Genomic DNA, 27,768 nt, shown 5'->3' on the forward strand with positions numbered 1-27,768 from the left:
TGCTAAGAGCTGATCATTGGAGTGTATATACCAATAGTACATACATCTAAAAGCTGTGTATTGTACGAGTACGAATACGGGTGCATACGAGTAGAATTGTTGATGAAACTGAACGAGGATGTAATTGTAAGCATTTTTGTTAAGTAGAAGTATTTTGATAAGTGTATTGAAGTCTTTCAAAAGTGTATAAATACATATTAAAACACTACATGTATATACATTTTAACTGAGTCGTTAAGTCATCGTTAGTCGTTACATGTAAGTGTTGTTTTGAAACCTTTAGGTTAACGATCTTGTTAAATGTTGTTAACCCAATGTTTATAATATCAAATGAGATTTTAAATTATTATATTATCATGATATTATCATGTATGAATATCTCTTAATATGATATATATACATTAAATGTCTTTACAACGATAATCGTTACATATATGTCTCGTTAAAAAATCATTAAGTTAGTAGTCTTGTTTTTACATATGTAGTTCATTGTTAATATACTTTATGATATGTTTTCTTATCATAGTATCATGTTAACTATATATATATCCATATATATGTCATCATATAGTTTTTACAAATTTTAACGTTCGTGAATCACCGATCAACTTGGGTGGTCAATTGTCTATATGAAACATATTTCAATTAATCAAGTCTTAACAAGTTTGATTGCTTAACATGTTGGAAACATTTAATCATGTAAATATCAATCTCAATTAATATATATAAACATGGAAAAGTTCGGGTCACTACAATCAGTGGATGATATTGGTTCTTTCAGTAAGCCCGGTGATATTTCTGAGCTGGGTGTTGCTGAATCTTTTGTTGTCTCTCAAATGATTGTAAGGAAAATGAATAGAAAACTGGAGAGACATCAGAAGAGACAGCAAGATTTAAATGATGCCTTTAATGCCTAATGGGAGGCTTATGTTGCTCGTAAACAACACAGAATTAAACATAGAAGAAGCCTGGACCCAGACAAGTTGGATATTAATGATGAACTAATCAGCATTAAAAAGTACAAAAGAGATGCTCATAAAAGAAATGCTAAGTTCGTGATTAAGTATGACAAGAAAAGGGCAAAGCTGTATGCTGAGCGAGCAGACAGGATCAAAAGAATGACCCCTGAAGAAATGAAAGATTATTTGCAATCTACTGGGTCAGGTGGAGTAAGAGCTGATGTGTTCATGAAATGGCTAGATGCAATGTTAGAAACTAGCTCATCTTCTCGATCAGCATCTTCTGCTTAGCCAGCTACACAACAACAGCCAGAAAAAATAACAGACCTTGATGTTGATGATGTTAAGGGGAAGCATCTTGCTATTGTTCCCTATCTGCCTCCACAAGAACCAGTATCAACATAAGAACCATCAGCTGAACCCATTCTAATCGACAGACAAAGGGTGAAATCTGCTCCTAGGGACAACCAGGCCCTAAGGAAATGACCCCTATTTGTGGCAGCTGATGAAGATACTGTGGCAGGTGTACCAGCTGATACTAATCAGTCAGCTGGTACTGAAGACACAGCATGGAGTGCTGTGAGAGAAGACCCAGCCAGTAGTGTGCTGCTGGGTGAAACAAGTTTTGAAGACCCAGCCAAGGCGACTGAGCTGGGTGCTAAGCAAGATGATGATATTGTTGATCCTGCTGACTTCACAGTCTGGGGTAGAGGAGATTACTTATTCGTTCAATCACCTATCTCTCCCCGGACTCATGCTTATTTTAACAGAACACAGAATGAACGTATTAATCAGTTTTCTGTGAGTTCTTCAGGCATATCAGAATCAATCATGAATCCTCCATCTTCCCCAAAACCACATGATAAACACACAACTTGAGAAGATGATTCAGTTACTCATGGTGAGCCAGATCTATTAAGGATGAATCCAGATGAAAGAGAGGCTTACAAGCTGGAGATCACTGTACCTGAATTGCTTGAGCAAAGACAAGTAGCTATTTATGAAAGGATACGCCAAGTTCGATTGCTGCATCATCGTCTTGATCAGCCATTCTACATCACTGCCTTAACTTATGACATTGAAATTGGCATGTATCTAAATAACAGTGGTCAAAGGCTACATACTGATGAAGAGAAAGCTCAATTTCATGAGGCTCCGCAACTGGGTATGGATCTAAGGCAGTATCGTGATGCCCTTAGAACTGATGAGGGAAGGAAAATGATTGAAATAGCAAAGTCCCTGAATATTACTGCCGATGATTATCTTTTGGGCTTAGAAGTTGAAAGGCAAAGAAGGGAGGATGCTGATGCTGAATATACTGAAAGGGTAAGGCTTCAGGAAGTAGAAGCTAAATTGGCTGCTGATAGAAAGCAAGAGGCTGGGTCCCTCAAGCTAGCCAAAGCTATTGTTAAGGAACAAGATAAAGCTCTTGATGAACAGGAAGCTGCTGAGAAAGCACCTGCTACTGCTCCTATAGAAACTGAACGAACAATTGAGCTATCTGATCACTATTATAGGAGCAAGTATGGTGATGTACTGACCAGGAGATCAAATCCCAGTAAGATCATCAAAGTGCACAGAGGTACAAAAAGAGCTTTCACTATCAGCAGGGAAGATAACATTCAAGAGAGGGTAGACTACACTGATTTGAGAACCTTTGGATTCAGTGAATGGATGGAGATATTGGAGTACTTCATTGGTAAAGCTGAAAGTGGTATTAAAAAGACATTGAAGCCAGAACTCTAAGAGCTCTTCAACAAAGCAACAAAATTTGGGAATGCACCAGTAGTAAACGTAGAGGAAGTTCTTTCTCAAAAGCCTAAAAGAAAGAAATCTACTGGTGTAGGCCCACACAGAAGAGATCCCATCATTCTACCTCCTCATGTTCCAGTTTATGACACTGCTGAGCTGCCTTACTTGTTTCCTGAAGCCTGGGCTGCCTTCAAAGTGAAAGAAAAAGAGCTATCTGGTGATGAACTAGAAAAGGATAAAGATAGAGATAGATAGCCTTCTAGTGCTCAAATTGTATCTTTTGTTACTTCATTTTTCATTATGATGTTTTGTAATTACTGTATATACTATGTTGTAATGAAGATGAAATGAGTTAGTCTTCAAAATCATATCAAGTTATAAGATATAGATAACTCAGTAAAAGATCCCAAAAACAAACTTAAAAGGAACAAATTTACTGCCTATTTTTCATTAGGTCCCTCAGTACTGGCTTTAGTGTTTTCCCTAAATGTCATAAGTTTTGTCATCATCAAATAGGGGGAGATTGTTGAGTCCCCAAAATAATTAAGGATTTAATTATGACAAAACTGTAATTTATTTGCACTAAAATGTTATGTGCAGCCAGCACAAGTTTGTTTATGTATAGACAGCAAATATTGTTGTGTCAAGTGTTCAGTATGCTGCCTAGTCTACCAGCATAAGGTAGAGTGTATTCTTCGAATCAGCACAGGATGAGTACTCAGCAATTCAAGAATATCAAGTGACTCAGCATAAGAAGAACCAGTAAACTTGGAAAGCAGCATACAACACAAGACAGCCATGCTCCATTATAAGCATGGTGGTTTCCTGAGTGGTCTGATAGTGCTCAAAATGAACATATATTTAGGCACAATATCCTTCCAATATGTAAAGCTTTTAGTTGCAATTGTTCTATTTTCAAGTAATATTCGTTTAAATAAATAAGTGCGAAGACAAAAGAAGAAAACGACTATTTGAAGACGCAAATGACCAAAAAGCTCAAATGTACAAGATACAATCCAAGTGGTTTAATTTATTGATGAGAAACGTCTAAAAATTACAAGAGTAATGTCGCGGAACGCAAAGTACAAGATGTCTCCGCGTACGAAAAGGTGTTCGAAAATCCGGAACTGAGACGTAAACCGAGCATCAACGCGTGAGTCAACGGTCCTAAAATTACAAGTCTACTATGCACATGAATATAATATAATATATATATATAATTATATAAAATTATATATATTATATTATTAAATAAAACGTCGGCAAACTAGAAAACAAACTGATGGGAGCATGCCAGGCTGGCCATGCGATCGCATGGGAATAACACTAAAAAGCCATGCGATCGCATGGCCCTCAGGATCAGTTCACATCTATAAAAGCCAGCGAATTCTGCTAGAATGATACACCATTTTTCATTTCTTTCTTTCATTCTCTGTAAACATATATATATATATATATATATATATATATATATATATATATATATATATATATATATATATATATATTATAATTTTAATTTAAGTTAATTTTAATAAAGTTATGGTTTAGTTGGGTTACTGTAAGAAATGTTTTATGGGTTTTAAAGTCGGAACTCTGTCCGTGTAACGCTACGCTATAAATAATCACTGTAAGCTATGTTCTTCCTTTTTCAATTAATATATCGTAACTAAGTTATTATTATGCTTATTTAAATCAAAGTAATCGTGATGTTGGGCTAAATATTAAGACGGGGTTATTAGATTTTGTACCATAATTTGGGTTTGGACAAAAGACCGACACTTGTGAACATTGGGCAATGACTATTAATAGATGGGGGGTATTGTCTAATTGAGTGACAACTCATTGGAACCTGTTGAACCTATCTTCAAATTAGTTAATCTAATAATTATTAAAATGATTACGAATGTCCTATTTAGTAACGTTTATACGACATCGTTTACAATCATTTAATTAATCAATTAGATTGGGTAATTGATTATTCATTTTGGCCAAGTGAATAAATTAATGTATCATGGACTAATTAAAAAGGGGTGGATTACATACAAGGATAATTGGTGTAATTGTTAACAAAGTATTAAAACCTTGAATTACACGCAGTCGATAACCTGGTGTAATTATTAACAAAGTATTAAAACCTTGTTATAGTCTAAATCCCTAATTAGTTGGAATATTTGACTTCGGGAATAAGGTTAATTTGACGAGCATTTCATAATTATGACCGATGAACTATTATGGACAAAAACCAGATAGGTATCAAATAAACCAGGACAAAGGACAATTAACCCGGGTAACAATAAATTAAAATCAAAACGTCAAAGATCATGATTACGGAAGTTTAAATAAGCATAATTCTTTTATCGTATTTCTCATCGTACTTTTAATTACTGTCATTTTATTATTCGGAATTTTATATATCGTCATTGTTATTTATTTTATGAATTTTAATTATCATCATTTATCTTTACGCTTTATTTAAAATCGACAAACCGGTCATTAAACGGTAAAACCCCCTTTTATAATAACAATATTACTATATATAATTATATATATTATATAAATATAGTTGTTAAAAATATAGTACGTAATCACTAGCTCCCTGTGGAACGAACCGGACTTACTAAAAACTACACTACTCTACGATTAGGTACACTGTCTATAGTGTTGTTGCAAGGTTTAAGTATATCCCATCCGTAAATTAATAAAACTTGTGTAATATTTCATCGTATTTCGTAGTAAACAATAATAGTATTTCGTACACCTCCGCTGCCACATCAAGTTTTTGGCGCCGCTGCCGGGGACTCGTCGAAACGCTATATTTTTACGCTATATTTTAGTAAAACTATATTTTTGTAAAAATATATTATTTCTTATTTCGTAAAAATATTTTGTATTTATAATAAGTGTTAAAAATAATAAAAAGAAAAAAATATATATATATTTTTAAGACTTTATTTATAAAATTAAAAAGTACTCTTATTTTTAAGATTTTAAAATATAAGTTAATTATATTTTATATAAATATTCTATAAATATTTTCTTTATTAAAATCAAATAAAAATATAAATTGGGCCGAGCCTGTTAAAAGCCCAAATGAATTTAGGATTTGTTGGGCCATGTGATCGCATGACCCGGACGACCAAACCTCATGCGGTCGCATGAGATGGTCTGACAGGTACAATACCTCGGACTCATATATTGCAGGTAGGGTTTTTAATTTATTATTATTATTATTTAGGGTTTAAGTTTATTAATTAGTTTTTAATTCTAGTTTTTATATTTAAATTGTAATATTAAGTTTATATATTATTTTTAATTATATAAAATTAATACTTTTATAAAATAATAATATAAAAATAATATCTTTATAAAAACTTGTATTTTTATCATTTTAGTTATAATTTGTATTTTTATCGTTTATTTTGTAATATTTATCGTTCGCTATATAGTTTTAAGTTTAGTATTTTGCCGTAGTTATTTTATATTTCTGGATTTTTAGACTTTGCCGTAAAATCCCTTAAGTGCTTTTTCTTTAGAATTAAGATTTAGGAGCTTTAGAATTTTGCGACGCCGTTTATATTTTAGTGCCTAATTTAAGTTTATTTCCGTCTTCGAAATAGATTTCCTTTTAAGCCTTAATACCTTTAGATGCAAGTTTTAATATTTAGTTTTTAGACTTTTAAGTTTCGACGTTTTACGTTCTTATTATTATTATTTTTCGATTTTTTTTTGTTTTTCGACGTTTCTTTTTCGACGCACTTTTTTTCTTTCTCATTTCTACGCTCTAGTTTTTAGGACATAGATTTTTATCTTCTTCAAAATTTCGACGAAAAGTTATTTTAAGCGGTTAAATTGATAGACATCCAAATTTTCTGGTTCGTAGTAATAGTTGAATTTGTTAGTGGCGAGTTGTGGGTTTCCGATTTAAAGGGTCCTGGCTACCTGCTGCATCTATTGGCTATTCAAAACGTGGGCAAAATTAGAAAAGTCTATTAATTTGATAACTTTAATAATTTTTATCTTTATAACTAATAGGATATTCAGTGAATGCACCGAGCAAAACGTTCACCACCTTTCATACGTTCACCACCTGTAACTCGATCAAGACATCTTGCCAATATTGTCGCCGTTGATTTTTCTTTAGAATCGTCATCTAGTCGACCAAGTACCCCAATTCAAATTTCCGATAATTCATTTTTTGAACCCGACTTCACAATTGAGAACCCGGAGGATATTCAAGGACAATTCCAAGATCCAGAACCACTAATCATTCCTCCTGAACCACAAACTGTTAAATCAGAATCCTCTAGTGATTCGTATTCAACAAATTCAATTATGGAAGTAACGGAACCTCTAAGTATGGAAGACCGAATGAGAGCTACATGCACGGGCCAAGGTCACACCATTATTAAGCCAGATGTTAATGATCCAGATTATGAAATCAAAGGACAAATCCTACACATGGTAACTAATCAATGCCAATATAGTGGTACGCCAAAAGAAGATCCAAACGAACATCTTCGAACCTTTAATAGGATATGTACTATATTCAAAATCAGAGAAGTTGAGGATGACAGATCTATCTCATGTTATTTCCCTGGGCTTTAAAGGGAGAAGCCAAAGATTGGTTAGAATCGTTACCTGAAGGGGGGATTGACACATGGGATGTCTTAGTTGAAAATTTTCTTAAAAGATTCTTTTCGGCATCTAAAGCCGTGAGACTTCAAGGAGAAATTGTTACGTTCACACAAAAGCCAAATGAAACTCTATATGCGGCATGGATAAGATTTGAAAAGTTGTTGAGAGGATGTCCTCAACATGGTTTAGACACTTATCAAATAGTACAAATATTCTACCAAGGATGCGATATTACTACACGAAAAGACATCGACACAGCAGCTGGTGGTTCCATTATGAAGAAAACCGCAACTGAAGCTCACAAAATCATTGATAACACAGCCTACCACTCACATGAGTGGCACCAGGAAAAATATATTTTTCATTCATCTAAAGTGGCTAGAGCCGATTCTAGCCATGACTTTGATTTCGTTTTCGCAAAAATAGATGCTTTCGAGAGACGAATGGAAAAGATGAATAAAGATATTCACGCGATACGAATCAGTTGTGAGCAATACGGTGGACCACACTTAACGAAAGATTGTCACATTGAGCAAACGATGGAACAACGTGAGAATGTTTCCTACATGAACCAAAGGCCGGGAAATAATTATCAAAATAATTATCAACCGCCAAGGCCAAACTTCAATCGAAATAAAACATTCTTTACAATCCAAATGGACCCAACAATAACTCGTACAACCAACAAGGTCTGAATAACCAACCAACTCAAAACAACACTTTCAGTCAACAAAGACCTAGCTTGTATAAACCACCACAACAAACTGAAGAGAAAAAGCCAAATCTGGAAGAAATGATGGCAAAGCTAATGGAATCTCAAACTCAATTTATTACATCTCAAACCCAAACCAATGAGAGGTTTGATCAGTCATTAAGAACTCAACAAGATTTCATTTTGAATCTAGAAAAACACGTAGGTACTCTTGCTAGCATGATGAGTGAGAGGGAACAAGGAAAGCTACTGAGTAATACAGAAGTAAATCCTCAGAATGAGAATGTTAATATGGTATCATCAAATTCTGAAAAATCAGCACCAGAAGATGGGAAGGTTTTAGATGTGAGTAACAATGAAGAAGTTACAACACCACCACCACCCGAGTATGTAAAGCCAGTGGTGGCACCATACAAACCACCCATCCCGTTTTCAAGAAAAGGAGTGGAGTATGAGCAAGTGATAGGTAATAAAGTTTGTGATACCTCTGGAAAGAAGAAGAAGAATAAGAAAGTGCAAGAAACAAAAATCGTAAAAATAAACCCGGTGAAGACAGTTCCACCAAAAGTTCCACCCAGGTTGGGTGATCCAGGTGAATTTATTGTTCCTTGTCTACTTAGTAATTGTGTCATGTATGATGCACTAGCAGATTTAGGTGCGAGTGTGAGTGTTATGCCTCTTTCATTATATAAGAGATTAGGAGTGGGTGAGTTAAGTCCAATGAAAATGAGTGTTCGACTCTTTGATCAAACCATTAGGTACCCAGTTGGAATTGCTGACAACCTACCCGTTCAAGTAGGTAATTTAACCTTTCTAGTCGAATTTATTGTCATTGACATAGAAGAGGACCCAAACATTCCTCTAATTTTAGGTCGACCATTCTTAGCGTCTACCGGGGTGTTATTTGATGTAAGAGAGGGTAGAATGACACTTAGTAATGATGAAAAATCAATCACCTTTGTGAGTCGAAAGGCTAAATCTCCACCAACCAAAATCGTTGAAACAACAAAAACGATTGGTAAGAACCATATTATTTTACCAACTCCAACGGTAGTGCTTAACAATAATAAAACGCCTAAGTGTGGGGAAGATGAAGTAACACCTAATGATAACTTGATAACAAAGAACCCCGTTGTTGATATGAAATTAAATGACCCCGTTATTAATAGTTCAATGAAGAAACTTATTAAACGGATTCGCGATGCTAGAACCAAGGGAAACTTTAAGTTATGTAACCGGTTAGTATCCAATCTATCGCCTAAAGAAAAGGCAAAACTAGTTGAATTTAAGTATATTACACAGGAATCCGACCAATGGCTTAAAGCAAAAGTCACAGATATGCAAGTTGATTATGGTCCAAGAGAAATTGACAATGAAGTTAATCACAATTTTGACACCACAGCTACCTAAGTGTGGGGAGATTCAGATGTTCTAAAAAGAAAATGTTGTCTAGAGTTAGTTGTTCTGTTCTCGTGTAGTTCCGAGAATGGAATCCGATTGGTGTTTTCCACTAGCAGACACTAAAGAACTAGTTTTCTCCCCTCATTCTGAATTTTTGTTTTGTAGGTTTTGTATGAAATTAATATGCATTTTTAAATTTAAGTTTTGTGTGAATTTAAAAATAAAAATTACTTTATTTCATTAAGTTTAAAAAAATGATTTCTAAAATTCGTCGTAAGTTAAAGACTAGGTCATGGAACCGAAATTGCTTTACCCGAGGGCGGGGCGAAAAATTTTATTATCATTATTTTAATATTATTGATCTAAAGTATACCAAAAAAGTTAAAAAAAAAACCCAAAAATCTTTGCTTTTAAAACAATCGCTTTAAAAACGACAAATTTTAAATTTTGTCGAGGGACGGACTAGGTAAACATACCGAAACTACCTAAAGTAAAAGGAAACAAAATTTTAAAAAATTATTCATTTAAATTGTTTTAATAAATAAAGATTTTATAAAAAGAATATATATATATATATATATATATATATATATATATATATATATATATATATATTATATATATGTTTGTAATTTATGTACAAAACAGGGTAAAACAGCGTACTTTCAAAGACTGGCATTAAAGTTCAGCAAAAGCTACTAATTTTGACGACAATACGCAAAATATCAAATGTGATATAAAATAATATGTTTGCAAACTCGGTATTTTAATCACTTTTCTACACTAATCACCCTCATAAATTTATAATTATAGTCTGATTTCATGCAAATGAGGGCAATGCATGATCTCAAGTGCGGAGAAGGGTTATAAATTCTCTCGGGTTTACACTTAGTTTAATTGCCAAATTTTGTGAAAATTTGAAAAAATTTCAACTAAGTGAATTCAAAATCATGTTTATACATATTTATGAACGATAAAACTAGGTGTTAATCCCAAAATTATTGTTACCTCGGAGAGAACATAAATGGAGAAACAACCCAAAACGTTAGAATTCATTTAAAATGGAATAAAGGAGAATAAAAAGAAAAGAATAAATAAAAGCTAAGTGTGGGAAGAATTTATCGATTTCTTTAAAACACATATCACATATTTGGTACAGATTATTGCAGGTACTTTTGCTTTGGACTAAACTAATCAGTTTTACCCGATTTATTATAATACCTTTGAAAGAATAGATGGATCTACACGATGAATCAATTCCATCATTAAAAGGAAATAAAGTCTTCCGAAAAAGACACACGCTTCTTGATTTAGGTCAGGAAGTTGTCGTCCATACCAGCTGTAGGTTGACGAAAAATCTAGAAAAGTCATCTCTAAAATCAGCAGGAAATCCACGGACCTCAGCATCAGACAGGGTCGCCAAGTGGTCAGACTTATCCTAACCATGAGAGGATCTGTCTCGTAAAATGGGGAGGGCGCCGTGCAAATTAGCTTGATAAGACTAATGAATCAGACCCCCAGAAAGGATAATCTCTCTAAAGATTAAAAATCAGCTTTTAAGACTGATATTACTCAATCCTTGAGATTGACTTTAAAGATTGAGAATTACAAACTCATGGAATTCAATGATATCTAAACTCGAGCTTGAACGAGAAAATATTTTGATCAAAATTAAAACCGATTTGTTTTCTGAAACCTATTTTCAATGCATTCATTACCATTGAACGTAAAATCCTGAGAATTCATCAGAATTCATTAGGTCACCTGAACCAAATCGGGTGCCAACCATAAGAACGGTGGTTGCATAGCATGGTCGAAGACAGGACCTTGTGCCAGACCAAAAAATTATAGGGTGATCTTTACTATTTCTCCTACAAATGATAGTAGTTGCATCCGATACGTTGTGGACCATGAACAAATGCATGTCATTAGATATTGCCTTAACAGTTGCGTGTTCATCGCTTTCCTTTACAACCGGACGGTAGTTTACCGAAAGGTAATATACGGAGCAAGTATACTGGACGTGTGCTTTCCTAATACAAAGATTAGCAAGTGGGTGACACAAAACCACAATTTTTGAGCTAAAAATTTGAAACCTGAAAGCCACAAAACCCACAAAAATATTTTGCACACACCGGTGAAGGGTTATTCCGGAAAACTTATCTAGGGTAAAACCTAGAATGAATTTTCAAAAGATCAAATGTTTTCATAAAGATCCAATTTCCTTAAAGGATCTAAATTTTCATAGTCATGTAGGACTGTAAACCACATCGTTACTATCATTGTTTATACCGCCGTATCAAAATCACTGATGTATAAAGTGTGAGAATAAAAAAAGTGATTCCAGTGAAGTGTGATTTAATTTCAAGTTCTGTATTGCTTGAGGACAAGCAACGTTCAAGTGTGAGGATATTTGATAGTGCTCCAAATGAACATATATTTAGGCACAATATCCTTCCAATATGTAAAGCTTTTAGTTACAATTGTTCTATTTCCAAGTAGTATTCGTTTAAATAAATAAGTGCGAAGATAAAAGAAGAAAACGACGATTTGAAGACGCAAATGACCAAAAAGCTCAAATGTACAAGATACAATCTAAGTGGTACAATTTATTGATGAGAAACATCTAAAATTTACAAGAGTACAAGTCGCGGAACGCAAAGTACAAGATATCTCTGCGTACGAAAAGGCGTTCGAAAATCCGAAACTAAGACGTAAACCGAACATCAACGCGCGAGTCAACGGTCCTAAAATTACAAGTCTACTATGCACATGAATATAATATAATATATATATAATTATATAAAATTATATATATTATATTATATTATTAAATAAAACGTCGGCAAACTAGAAAACAAACTGATGGGAGTATGTCAGGCTGGCCATGCGATCGCATGGGAATAACACTGAAAAGCCATGCGATCGCATAGCCCTCAGGATCAGTTCACATCTATAAAAGCCAGCGAATTCTGCTCGAATGATACACCATTTTTCATTTCTTTCTTTCATTCTCTGTAAACATAATATATATATATTTATATTATAATTTTAATTTAAGTTAATTTTAATAAAGTTATGGTTTAGTTGGGTTATTGTAAGAAATGTTTTACGGGTTTTAAAGTCGGAACTCTGTCCGTGTAACGCTACGCGATAAATAATCACTGTAAGCTATGTTCTTCCTTTTTCAATTAATGTATCGTAACTAAGTTATTATTATGCTTATTTAAATCAAAGTAATCGTGATGTTGGGCTAAATATTAAGACGAGGTTATTGGATTTTGTACCATAATTCGGGTTTGGACAAAGTCCGACACTTGTGAACATTGGGCTATGACTATTAATAGATGGGGGTATTGTCTAATTGAGCGACAACTCATTGGAACCTGTTGAACCTATCTTCAAATTAGTTAATCTAATAATTATTAAAATGATTACGAATGTCCTATTTAGTGACGTTTATACGACATCGTTTACAATCATTTAATTAATCAATTGGATTGGGTAATTGATTATTCATTTTGGCCAAGTGAATAAATTAATGTATCATGGACTAATTAAAACAGGGGTGGATTATATACAAGGATAATTGGTGTAATTGTTAACAAAGTATTAAAACCTTGAATTACACGCAGTCGATAACCTGGTGTAATTATTAACAAAGTATTAAAACCTTGTTACAGTCTAAATCCCTAATTAGTTGGAATATTTGACTTCGGAAATAAGGTTAATTTGACGAGCATTTTATAATTATGACCGATGAACTATTATGGACAAAAACCAGATAGGTATCAAATAAACCAGGACAAAGGACAATTAACCCGGGTAACAATAAATTAAAATCAAAACATCAAACATCATAATTACGGAAGTTTAAATAAGCATAATTCTTTTATCGTATTTCTCATCGTACTTTTAATTACTGTCATTTTATTATTCGCAATTTTATATATCGTCATTGTTATTTATTTTATGCATTTTAATTATCGTCATTTATCTTTACTCTTTATTTAAAATCGACAAACCGGTCATTAAACGGTAAAACCCCCTTTTATAATAATAATATTACTATATATAATTATATATATTTTATATAAATATAGTTGTTAAAAATATAGTACGTAATCACTAGCTCCCTGTGGAACGAATGGGACTTACTAAATACTACACTACTCTACGATTAGGTACACTGCCTATAGTGTTGTAGCAAGGTTTAGGTATATCCCATCCGTAAATTAATAAAACTTGTGTAATATTTCGTCGTATTTCATAGTAAACAATAATAGTATTTTGTACACCTCCGCTGCCACATCATGGTCTACATCAATTGTACTATTCAACAGAAGTCAAAGACAAAGTTGAACAGGAAAGGACACGCATCGGTGGCTGACAAGTGACCTTACAAGACCACGTGGGAATGCAGAAGTTTAACGCATGTGCAGACATGTGCTATACTTTGTCAATGCCTAGGGAACACAACATTCTATTTTTTTAAACAAATAGTGGTGCCAAACCAAATTGGGGTGTTCCTGCAAATAGCTACCAAAGAGGAAAGAGGAGAGCACGCTCTCTGATGCAGTTGTCCCCACAAGTACAGACATCCTATGTACCAGTGGACAATAGAACCATTATACGGTTAATAGGACTACTATAAATTGTTATATCCACTATTGTAACAACTAGTGGTGTGGGTTTATTTATTTAGAGTCCAAAACGTGTAATAGCTTTAAGTTTATCCTCATAGCTATACTTAGGTAAATCTGTATCAACCAACTATCATTCCGCCAAGGATAGTTGTAATTCTTTGTGATTTAATCAATAAATAATAACAGTTGAAAAATTACCTTTGACTCTATTTACATTATATGCTTGAATACTAAACTGTGTTTAATTGGTTAGTTAACTAAAAGAAATTGTATTCACCCCCCCTACAATACCCATGTTGTTAATCAAGGGACCAACACATGCACCTTACACATTTAAATTATCGTTATCTATGACTAATATTGAATTTAACAAATTGTGTTCTATCTACGATAAATATTATATATTCTTGAAGAAAGATTTTACTTATATTACTTATACCTTCTTTTGTTATATTACGTGTTTGTTTTCATCAAATATCAGGTGGTATTATGACATTTCTTTAATATTCAATGGATATCCATTAAACTGCTTAATCTAGTAGATATGGATATAGATGGATGAACTGAAATTAAATGGATATGAACATCGATATAGATGAACAAAATTTTAATGGATATGGATAAGGCATTGCCAATAAAATGGCTCTATTTATCGAGTCAACAGCAAACGTTGATTTATAGACGACTTAAGTGTCGCTTAGAGCCTAAATTGAACTTCAAATATGTTTAAAACTCATGGAAATTTGATTCTATCATTTTCATGACATCTCACACCTTTTTGTTTTGTTTTTTTTTTAACCTATTTATTGGCCGAAGGTCCATTCGAAAGCAATCTCTTTGTTCATAGAGCATTGAGAGGAGGGACATTCTCTACTCTTGGGGTGTTTCACTCTTGGTGAAATATGACTTTTCTTTATTCTGGGTTGTGTAAGGATTGTATACGTTTTACCTCCCAATATCCCACTTGGGATTGAGTTTTGTTATTGTGGATGTGGATAAGGCATCATCCGATTCATATTCGATCAATTGATATCTCTATATACAACCCTCCTAATACACCTCGACTAATTAAGCATTAGCATACTAAACTAACAGAATTGACTATTGTTCACCCGTATTTTGACATAACATATGTAACAACTAATAAGTTAGCTATCGATCAATCGTAATGAGATAGCAATGTGGGCCATGGACGATAGAGTGTCATAGCTATAAATGATTATCTTTTTACATATACATGGTGTATCTGGTGGTTCCATCCAATTAACGATCTTTTCAAATACGTACTACGAAGTTGTTTTATTTTTTCAAACCCAATTGAAAAATATGATCAAATTTGGATGGTTCGAAGTGTATTGGAATGTGATGTTGGTCGATATTTCCTATTTGTTGAGCACAAGGAGAGTTGGGCGAGTTAAACACGTTACTATCTTCAGTGGTAATCAACCATGCAAAAAACATATTCATGGTGATGGCAGCTGGCCAATAATGACCTGTTCACGACTAAAAACCTCTCGGTTTTATGGATTCAAATACATTGAAGGAATTGGATAATCAAGGCATTAATCTACATTCCATTTGTTACCATATTTATGACGATGATTTGAAAATGGGGAATCATTCACTTATATTTTGTAAACAAGCGTATGATATTTCATGCAAAGTGTTCAATTGGTGGGGTATGAATGTATTTTCATCGCTAAGTGTCAACGAAATCTTTCTTGGGAAGAAAAGTATTGAGATGTCAGCTTTGGGATCTAAAATATGGCAAGCGGTGATTTGGTCGTGTGGATGCCTCATTTGGAGGAATCGGAACCAAAATTTTTTATACAAGTGAAGGCCTTCAAGTGGATTGCGAAAATATGCAAAGCAATGACTATCGTTACCAAAACTTCTTATACAATACGTTTGGTTATGTATGTATAAATATTGTTTGTGTACATATCATTACCCTTACTAAAAAGCATGAAAGACTTGTAGAAAAAAAATAATAATAATAATAATAAAACTACATACGGAGTATTATGCAACATTGTAACAGTTCCATAAGAAAGCTGAAAGAGTAACTCCTAGTTTGGATTGAAAGTAGCAACTCCTAGTTTGGAAGGAAAGAGTAATATTATTGATATTGTGAAAGCTGAGTATGAATGGAGACCGCCAAGATGCTCGGGCTATTGTGTTTTTGGCCATACCGATGTTCAATGTCCCAAACAAGTTAAGGTGGTGGTAGTCACAGAAAATGCGGGTAAAGATGGCTTCATAACTGTTGAAAAATAGAAGGCTAAGATGGAAAGTCAAAAGCATATTCAAGGTGTAATTATTGGTAAGAATAAGGCAAAATTTGTCTACAGACCTAAGCAACAAGTACCACCTAAACCTGTTAACAAGGGCGAACAAATCTAATTTTCAGTTACAAGACGAACCTACTGATGTGGAAGACAATGATGATGAAACGACTAAATTTGTGGCAAATGTTAATTCGGAGGGGGCAAGCACTCCAATTCTAATGACCTGTCCTAATCCATCTGGACGAATACATTACATTTGGTTACATCGCGAGGTACTTGACCTCTATATGATACATTTACAAACATTGCATTCGTTTTTAAAAGACAAACTTTCATTACATCGAAAGTTGACAGGCATGCATACCATTTCAGAATATATTCAATCTATAATTGACTTAATAATAATCTTAATGAACCCAATGACTCGAATGCAACGTCTTTTGAAATATGTCATGAATGACTCCAAGTAATATCTCTAAAATGAGCAAATGCACAGCGGAAGATTTCTTTCAAACCTGAGAATAAACATGCTTTCAAGTGTCAACCAAAAGGTTGGTGAGTTCATTAGTTTATCATAAACATTCATTTTCATCATTTTAATAGACCACAAGATTTCATATATTGACACGCGTGGCTCGCGAATTAAAATTCATTCATATGGTGAACACCTGGTAACCGACCTTAACAGGATGCATATAGAATATCCCCATCATTCCGGGACTCACATCGGACATGATAAATCGAAGTACTAAAGCAGTTCAAATTCTCTGACTGGGGCTTGTTAGTGCCCATAGATCTATCTTTAGGATTCGCGTCAATTGGTGGCAATTATCATAAACACCAATTCTTAGGCTACCAAGCTAAAAAGGGGCATATTCGGTTTGATAATTCAACCATAGAATGTAGTTTCGATCACTTGTGTCTATTTTGTAAAGCATTTATAAAAGCAGCTCATGTATTCTCAGTTCCAAAAATATATATCGCAAAAGCATTTAAAAAGGGAGCAAATTAAACTCACAATACTGTATTTTGTAGTAAAAATCCATATGACGACATTGAACAAGTGTAGGGTTGGCCTCGGATTCACGAACCTATATCATTTATATATACATTAACACATATAATTGTAATCGAACAAATTTGTATATTATTAGTGATATAATTGTTATATATTTAATAATTCATAGGTTTTATTAATTAATTAAGTACATTTATTTTATATATACTTTAAATAAATAACTATTATTTATTATAAACATATTAATATATTTATGTTATATGTATTAAATATATTTTTATGTAACTAATATTTATTTGGTAAAATTACTACTAATAATAAAAGGTTGTATTTTTATAATAATAATAGTAATAATAATAATAACTATAATATCTATAATAATAATACTAATAATAATAAAAATGATACTAATACTAATCAAAATATTAATAATTTATATTGTTTTCAAAATAATAATAATAATCGTAATTATAATAATAATTATAATACCTATGTTAATAATAATAATAATAATAATAATAATAATAATAATAATAATAATAATAATAATAATAATAATAATAATAATACTCCTAATACTTAATAATAATACTTAGTAATAACAATAATGATAATAATATTTAATTGTGTTAATGATGGTAACAATAATAATTAACTTATTCCTAATAACAATGATTAATAATAATAATAATAATAATCATATTAATAAAAGTAATAATAATATTAATAATACTAATAATGATAAAAACAAGATTGAAGGTACGCGCTACACGGCTAAATATAATTGATAAAAATTAGTACGCGACTAAACATGTATGATAGAAATTTGATAAATCGAACGGTCTGAAAAGTTTCAAGCGCTTCAAAATTTACGCTCACACGTTATAGGTATTCGTTAGAAGCAATTAATATATGTGAAATTACTGACTATAAAGGCAGCAAATAGAATCCAACTAATTACATAGACATGTTGAAAATACCTGAATCAGCATATTCACTTAAACGTCTGTATTTAAAAAAAAAAGCATAATTTACAGATCTCATTGTTGTTTAACCAAGGATCAGGAAGTTAACAGGCAACGTTAAGCTACACCCTAAAGTAGCTAAGGATTACAAATAGAAGTACACAAAGCAAGTTTCCAACAACCATACACATGATTAACGTTTGGGATAAAAAGTTTTGCAAAACAGCACCAAGTAACCTGGTTTACAAAATTTCAGTCGTCAAACCCAAAAAAATGCTGATTGTGCCCGCTACCCTGCTCGTGATCAGCCCGAAAGCCTCCTACACTTTCTCTTTGCTCCAGCGTTACCTTTCTTGAAGTCTTTAGGGAACAAATTTCGCTTAGCTGTCTTCTTTGGACTCCCTTCTTCTGGTTCTCCTTTCTTTGTTTGCTCCTGCTTCTCTAACTGGACAGTTGGCAGGTTTGCCAAATAACGTGACCGGTGGCTGTACCAATATTCACTACAAATTAGCAGGCAGTGGTATTTTTAAAAAACCATACGATGCTACCTTAAAAGACAATGCTTACTCATCTATAGAGTCATTAAATTCTGGTATTGGTGGATTGAAATAACAATGTGTTGCCTGGGTACAAGCAAGCTGTAGTTCCCCTTTTACAAAGCAAAGTGAAAAAAGGCAACAAATGGTTATAAAGTTTTAAAATGGGAGCATAACAATTACATGCAGTAATTACAAAGGCTGTGTTTTTAATTGTTAGATACCACGGTAAAGCTTAGACTGACACGAACTGACTGCCAAAACAACTAGTTTTTCCATAGCGTTGTATGTGTCCGAGTCAAAAACAGTTGCGAGTTCGTTCCAGAGAGTTAGCTGAATTGTGTCACCACCGCACACGAATGTATGCCAAACTTTTAGCTAGAAATACATGCTAAAAAAACAGGATGGGGGAAAAAAAAGCTCTTCATTAGAAGTAATTCTTGCAGGTTACCCGTGTTGTGAAAAGCAAGTCAGTCTATTCCCGTTAACACATTCTATTGAATAAATGCTGTTGTGTTTGAAATATTGCAAAGTAAATAAAGAAAATCCCAAACAATGCATTTATTTATTTTTATTTGGTAAATGATGACTTACTCAAGATTTGTGAGGTCGATTGTTCTTCTTATAAGCTGTTTGTGGTTAACGTCTCTGATGATCACTGGGTCTCCAAGGTGATCGATGCGGCCAATGTAGTCTGTTCGTGCGCATTTCATATGAATGTATGTTTAAGAACTTAATTTTAAATCATACGTTATTATGAAATTATGCAAATCATACCAGCGAGAACAGTAGTGCTCGGCACACTGTACGCAGTTGATTATAAGCTACAAACTGGAAGTAATGATCAGGATAGTCTGCAAAGGGAAGTTCTTCAAAATTTGTGTTGCGATCAAAAGACAATGTTGTTGGGCCCGGTAATATTTTCTCCCACTGAGTTGTAGCATGCGTCGAGAAGTTTGTTATCACATACACCTTGTTCAAGTGCATAAGTTTGTCAAAATATTCCTTATCGCTTTATTGCATATTCACAAGCGTAGGGTAGTTCTGTACCACATAAAGCGCATCAAACAGATGGTATAAATAAAAGAGGAAAACAGGTTAATAGAGATGTAAGACGTGAATACCATCTCTTCGATAAGCATGCAACAATAACCAGTTGGAATATGGGTGTGATAACTGTAAGTCACCCATTTACGATATATTCTCGCTGCAATTGTTCTGTCTCTATCACCCGGTATTAGTTGCTCAAGTCCCGTTATTTGTACCATACTATCAAAAGGAAAATATTAATTAGGGTTAAATATAAATATATATTAACTATATACATAATTCATCTATGGCTGTGGTTTTCGTTAGCAGTTGGAACGGGCAGGTGGTGCTGCCTCGAAGTCGGTAATTGCGAACAAAAAATCTGTGTAGACAATATTTTTGGTTACGTTAGGCCCATGGTCTTCTTGTTTTTTAATTAGCAGTTTCAAACCGTCTGGTGATGTAGCTCTCGACAGCGCAACATACAGCTGTCCGTGGCCGAAAAAAGGTTTCGGTAGATAAACTCCAATTTGGTTGAACGATTGACCCTGGCTTTTGTTTATAGTCATCGCAAATGAGATTTTTAACGGGAATTGTTGTCTCTTCAGAATGAACGGCAATGTTGGTTCCTTGTGGATAAGGCTCATTCTTGGGAAAAAGACCTTCTCACCGACGCGGGTACCCGTAATAATTTCAGCTTCCACTGACTTGGATAACATCTGCGTAATTATCATTCGGGTGCCATTATGAAAGGACCCGTTCATATACATTATAAACGATTCACAATAGTTGATTACATCGCGAGGTATTTGACCTCTATATGATACATTTTACAAACATTGCATTTGTTTTTAAAAGACAAACTTTCTTTACATCGAAAATTGACAGGCATGTATACCATTTCATAATATCCACTATTCAACTATAAATTGACTTAATAATAATAATCTTTAATGAACTCAATGACTTGAATGCAACGTTCTTCAAAATATGCCATGAAAGACTCCAATTAATATCTTTAAAATGAGCAAATGCACAGCGAAAGATTTCTTTAATACCTGAGAATAAACATGCTTTAAAGTGTCAACCAAAAGGTTGGTGAGTTCATTAGTTTGTCATAATCATTCATTTTCATCATTTTAATCGACCACAAGAATTTCATTTCCAGTTCTCATAAATATACGTCCCATGCATAGAGACAAAAATCATTCATATGGATTGAACACCTGGTAACCGACATTCACAATATGCATATAAGAATATCCCCATCATTTCGGGATCCTCCTTCGGACATGATATAAATTTCGAAGTACTAAAGCATCCGGTACTTTGGATGGGGCTTGTTGGGCCCAATAGATCTATCTTTAGGATTCGCGTCAATTAGGGTGTCTGTTCCCTAATTCTTAGATTACCAGACTTAATAAAAAGGGGCATATTCGATTTCGATAATTCAACCATATAATGTAGTTTCGATTACTTGTGTCTATTTCGTAAAACATTTATAAATATTGCGCATGTATTCTCAGCCCAAACATATAAAGGGTAAAAAGGCAAATGAAACTCACCATATTGTATTACGTAGTGAAAATACATATAACGTCATTGAACTAGTGCAAGGTTGGCCTCGGATTCACGAACCTAAATTAATTATATATAATTATATATTGGTCAATATTTGTCTAACAATTAGGTCAGGTCATAGTGTACCACAATCCTAATGCTCGAGACTAATATGCAAAAGTCAACAAAAGTCAATTTAACTCAAAATGATTTCCAAAATTTATACATGATTATAATATATTTTAAATATCGTCGTTTTATATTTTTAAATATTTTTAAAAGATTTATTAGAGTAAATAATATAATTCATTTATTAATAAATAAAATTTTATATTAACATTTATATAATAAAATATACTTATATATATATTAATTAATAAAATTTAGAGGATTCATTTAATATCATAAAGATAATATGATAGGTATTATTAAAGTAATTTATTACACGTAGTAAAATATGTTTGTATTACATATTTATTTGATAAAATAATATCTATAATGTTAGTAAGTAAAAGTTGTATTATTTTGTAATAATAATAATTATTATAAAAATATCAATATTTATAATTACTAAGATGATATTATGATAAAACGATAATTCTAATTATGATAACTTTAATATTTACGATAATTTTTAATATTATCTTTAAAATAATAATTCTATTTAAAATGATAATAAAAATGATATTTTATAGTAACAATGACATTTCTATTAAAATGATAATTTTTGTTAAAATGATAATTTTTGTTAAAATGATAGTTTTGATACTAACGATACTTTTAATAATAATAGTAATGATAAAAATAATAAGAACGATAATTTTATCTAAATCAATATCTTATAATATTTTAATTTCATCATGATACTCTTACTCATTATTTCCTAATCGTTTCGTTTAATAGCTTTTAATCGTCTTTTATATAGTATTCATAATAATGATAATAATAGTAATCAAAATAATTAGGTGTTACTAATATTAGTTTTAATTACAATAATACTAATAATGATAATTACTATGACATTATTAACGATAATGATAATATAATAATAATAATAACAATAACCATTTTTAAATAATGATACATATATTAATAATGATAATAATAATAATGATAATAATAATAATAATTATAAAAATAATAATAATAATAATAATAATTAGATAATAATAATAATAATTAGATAATAATAATAATAATACTAATTATAACTTTAATGATAATAACGATAGTAATAATAATAATAAAAAAACAATTTTTAATGATAAATCCTTTTATTGATAAAGATAATAATAATAATAATAATAAGATAAAACTAGAACGACGATAATAACGACGATAATAATAATCATTTTTAATAATAATACAAAAATTTGATGGACTATAACTTCAAATCCGTTCATCAAAATCATTCGATATCTAAATAAAAAGTTCTTACTTTTTCGCTAGCTTTCCAACGACATGCATATCTTATACCTTATCTCATTCGCATATATAACTAATTCAGGATTCAACATAACCTAACTAAAGGCAATATCAAAAGTACAAACATGCATAATCCTATATACTCGAGCACTAGTCAGGGATACACTATTAGTATGTAAAAGTTAAATTATGAGTACTCACGTATCAATATTGAGATTCAATATTGCAGGAAAGGTACGTAGACGCAACGGAGATGATAAACACTATATTGACCTCATGAGTATACCCATGAACCATACCCAATCACCTCCATAGCTATAACCCATAAATTCCTTAATCCAATCCCACTCGAAAAACAATTTCGAAATCACTCGGACCGCACTCCGACGTAATATTTTATGTATACTAATAATATCTTGAAATAATACGGAGTAAATATATATATGTAAATCAATTGAGAGAGTTTAGAGAAAAATATTTTCAAGTTTCTATGAAATAATGAAACCTATTGAATTCTATTTATAATAGATTATTGAATTATTAAAGTGAATTATTAAAGTATGAATTATTAAAGTGAATTATTAAAGTATGAATTATTAAAGTGAATTATTAAAGTATGAATTATTAAAATGAATTATTAAAGTTAAAGTAAAGTAAAAATAAAGTAAAGGTAAAGTTTAAGTATAGTAAAAGTATAAAACTATGTACGTATAATACGCGTATAAATATATATAATATTAATTTAAATCGTTATATATATTTAATAAAATAAAATATAAATATCGTTATCTTTATCATACTGGTTAAGTAATGAGTTGTCAAAAGTGGTTCTAGATATTTATAAAAGTTATATACGTTTTAATAATAAAGTTCTTTTTAAACTGAAAACGTTTTTGTACGTTTGAAACTAAATCAAATAAATATAATAATTTTGTTTTCCAAAACCAAATATATTTTTAAGAATCATTTTGTTTAAAGGTTAAAATAATGGAAATCGTTATATCATAAAACGTTTTAGAAAAGTAGAATCATATATATTCATAATAGGTTTCAAGTTTTTAAATTACAGTCTGTTGGTGAAGCATGGGATAAAGTTCAAAGGTTAAATAAACGTATGAAATCATCTTAATGAAAAATGTCGAGTTACTTACTTGTCGATATCCAACATCTAAGTTAGTTACACTTCACGTTCTTACTTATAAATCACTTTACCATTTTCCGAATGTTGTAAAAAAGAATAGATTTCTTAAATCACAGTGGACCTCATAACATAGACCCGTAATCATATCACAATGTATCTGATAAATTAATCATTTGATATTATCTTCTAATTCCATCGATAAACATATTGAAACAAATACGTTCATGTAAAGTATTATACGTTTAATACTTTATTAATATTCTCAAGTTATAATATATATACATATATATACATATTTATTTATATATAACGGTTCGTGAATCGTTGGAATTTGGTCGAGGTTATAATGAATGTATGAACACAATTTAAAATTCTTGAGATTTAACTTAACAAACTTTGCTTATCGTGTTGGAATAATATAAAGATAAAGTTTAAATTTGGTTGGAAATTTTCGGGTTGTCACACATTACAAAGCCCACCTACTATGTTAATGTTGCGAAGCAGAATGGCTGGTACACCCTTTTTTAAATACAGTTCATGCGGTGGCAACCCAGGGTAGAGCAACTCCGCCTCACCACCGTCATTTCCATGTGGAGTTGCAGTGTCGTAGCTGCAATAAGTTGTAACTGGACCATCAACCATATCGACGATTAAGCTGTTTATCGTATCGGCAGCGTCGTTTTTGGGACAGACAATTGCTTTTTGCTGCAGGTCGACTGCGGATGGATTTTGCAGCGATTCACGAGGGTATATAAAAGAAATCAGGTTTACCAACCCATTTTCATCATCAGGAATACAGAACTGATCAGGGATTTGTACCCAACGACTATTTAACGGGTATTCTGTGTCAGGCATAGCAATTTCACCATTTCCTACCCTCAACAACCACTTCGAAAAGTCTGCGTTCTTCACCATCATTGATGGTGTGAGCCCTGGCCTAAACAGTCGCATGTTTTCTGCAAGTATGAAAACCTTGAATCGCTGCCACAGATGTGAAGTCGTAATACAAGCACCAAGGATAGCTAATTTCCCTCCTTTTGTCTGAATAGGTAACGTTTGTTTAAAGTCACCACCAAGTATCACATACTTACCCTCAAAAAACTCTTCAGTGTTTCCTAAAATATCTCGAAGACTCCTATCAAGAGCTTCGAAACAGCGCTTATCATTCATTGGCACCTCATCCCAAACAATAAGGTCTGTGTTCTACAGTAATGTCGCTATATGGGAATTTTTCTTGACGTTGCACATCGATTCATCAGTTATGACTAGCGGTAGTTTGAATCGTGAATGTACGGTTCTTCCCGAAGGTAGAAGTAGAGATGAAATGCCAGACGATGCAATAGCAAGAACTATCTTACCTCTAGATCTCAGTGCTGTGATTATGGCTTTCCATAAGAATGTCTTCCCGGTGCCACCGTGGCCGTATACAAATACATGCTCAGTCTGTTTATTCAACGAAGCGCTTGTTATAAGATCGTAAATTTGCTTTTGCTTCGAATTCATTTGACGTTTGAGTTCTAGCCGTTCGGTGTTTAAAACTGTACAATCATAGTTTATCTCCTCCATGATAAGACGGTTGGCCAAATCTGCGAGCAGATCAGCTGGCAGCGACGGTAATGAGAAATCAGAAATCGATTTCGAGCACTGGTTCAAAAGGATCTCTACTTCATACAGGACAAAGTTATGTAGGTCATCAGCGTTTATATGCAAGTGGGACATATTTAAATTGGTAGCTGCACGAAGTGGTATATCATCGCCCATTAGTTTCCAGTGATTTTCCCAAAGAGCAAGTGGGTTCGTAACAGTGCAATAAGACAAAATGTGCGCAAAAAGACAGCGTAGCTGAGACGACGTGGCAGACACGGATGTTTCTTCTAATACCGCTGACCACTCTCTATCATCACCGAGTAACCCATCTGCTTCACACGCAGACCGGTATGTATCATGAATGATCTGGTTGACTGTTCTAATATCTGCAAAGCTCTTGCACCCCTTTCGATGGCACAAAAGCATCCTTAGGAAAAATGCTTCTCCATAGGCGGGATGTATATACGATATCCTTCCAATTGATGGTTTCTTTAGGTTTGCCCTGCGTTGCCAACCTTTTTTTGACTCGTACCAAACAAATTCGGTTGGGAAATCCAAATATGTAAGGTGGCTACCGTTAGCTGAAGATGCATTATAATTAAGCCACTCAGTGAGAGTAGTTTTTTTGGCTTCGGCATTTTCAACAATAGCACGCAGGGGTTGCTTGCCCGGAAACTTTACCAACTGCATATTTTCAAGATGAACAGCCAGAATCTGGACAGCAGGTTCCCGATGATGAATCGGGAAGTTAAAAATCCGCCAACAGGCTTCGTGAGGACAAATGAACCGAGCATCTATAGAGTTTTTAATTTCATCAACTGGTTGCGTCTGCTGCTGTGATTGGCGACTGTCACTGCCTATGGGTTTTGCTATACGAACAGCCACATGGTCAGTACCTTTCGAAATATACTTGAACAGGTATTTAATGAGACTCGTCGTACCACTGCATTCAACGTTTATGTGAGCCTGAAAAGTCATACATAGTAGCCTATTGTAAGGAACAACGTAGCTGTTATCGAGGTGGACACCGGCTCGCGTTGTATATATACCGGTATTACGCCTACGGTAGTGAGCACGACCGTTGTCATCAAAGTACGTCTTGTCAATATATTTCTTTGGGAACTTTTTTGAACACGAAAAATTTTGATTGCACGATGCCCGTTTATTGGCAAGGCCACATGGGCCATGCATCATAGTTGCAGATATGACTGCGTAACTGGGAAAATCAATTCTGGGGTCTGGCAGTTCTGCACTTATGTAGTCGTCTAAATTGTCCCTGATAGCTGCAGAAACCGAAGAGTGAACCCAAACCAAAGTGTGGCAATGTGGCAGCCCTCTTTTCTAAAATTCAATCGTATACAAAACTGCAAGACGCAAAGAGAATAGTGTCAATGAATTGGCAACAACAAAACATGTAATATTCATGAAGTAAAGATCAAATTGCAATTATGGGTGTGCAATAGTACCTCCGCGAACATGTCCAAGAGGCAGTTCGTCCTTTAAAAAGTTTATAAACTCATTGACTTTCATGTAGAACACACGAGCGACTATATCAGCTCGGTCCGAAGGCGATAGGTGAGGAAAAGGCTTCAGGTACCGAGCAATTTCATGCCACTTTGCATTACACGTGAAAGTTACAAAGAATGCCGGGTTTCCTAAAACGCGTGAAATTGCCAGAGCATCGAGATAATGACTGTACATATAACGTGGTCCACCAGTGAACGAAGCGGGAAGAATCGTCATGCTACCGACATCGGAACCAGTTTTAGCACCTCTATCGATAGCGTCGTACAACCCTGAAAGGTAGTCAGCCCATATATCGTTCTACTTGTTTCTGATGTCGTCCATTCGGTCGAGCTCGATGCTGCAATATGCCGTCACCACATACTGTTGAAATAGACGACCCAATCTCAAAATCAGATTGTAACTGTTAAGTCTATCATGAATCTGGTAGCTGTAAAACATGTTCATCAACATTTTCCTAACACGGGCGCTTTGCGAACCCGAGGCTGCGCGCAGCTTCAGATCCGGGTGAAAACTAGGTTCATCGAAAAAGAACATCAACGGGAGTTGAAGTGACATATATAATGGATGCAGCTTATTAACTCGCC

General features: G+C 33.2%; 2 protein-coding genes and 1 non-coding gene across 3 annotated transcripts; all 3 read right to left on the minus strand.

The window, feature by feature from the left end:
• Positions 1 to 7,429: 7,429 nt before the first annotated feature.
• LOC139903593 (small nucleolar RNA R71) lies at positions 7,430 to 7,536 on the minus strand. Its single transcript, XR_011778403.1, has one exon. It is a non-coding gene; the product is annotated as a small nucleolar RNA R71 (small nucleolar RNA).
• A 12,731-nt stretch (positions 7,537 to 20,267) lies between these two features.
• LOC139899919 (uncharacterized) lies at positions 20,268 to 20,663 on the minus strand. The gene has a single exon (XM_071882743.1). It carries the CDS (start codon positions 20,661 to 20,663, stop codon positions 20,268 to 20,270), a length of 396 nt encoding a protein of 131 aa, XP_071738844.1.
• Positions 20,664 to 24,529: 3,866 nt separating this feature from the next.
• LOC139899920 (uncharacterized) lies at positions 24,530 to 27,400 on the minus strand. The gene is made up of 3 exons (XM_071882745.1): positions 27,124 to 27,400; positions 25,364 to 26,940; positions 24,530 to 25,273 (listed from the first exon to the last, which is right to left on the minus strand). Exons 1-3 carry the CDS (start codon positions 27,398 to 27,400, stop codon positions 24,530 to 24,532), a joined length of 2,598 nt encoding a protein of 865 aa, XP_071738846.1.
• Between the last annotated feature and the right edge of the window lie 368 nt (positions 27,401 to 27,768).

This window comes from Rutidosis leptorrhynchoides, chromosome 3 (genome assembly GCF_046630445.1).
Source record: "Rutidosis leptorrhynchoides isolate AG116_Rl617_1_P2 chromosome 3, CSIRO_AGI_Rlap_v1, whole genome shotgun sequence".
In the NCBI taxonomy this organism is placed as follows: domain Eukaryota; kingdom Viridiplantae; phylum Streptophyta; class Magnoliopsida; order Asterales; family Asteraceae; genus Rutidosis; species Rutidosis leptorrhynchoides.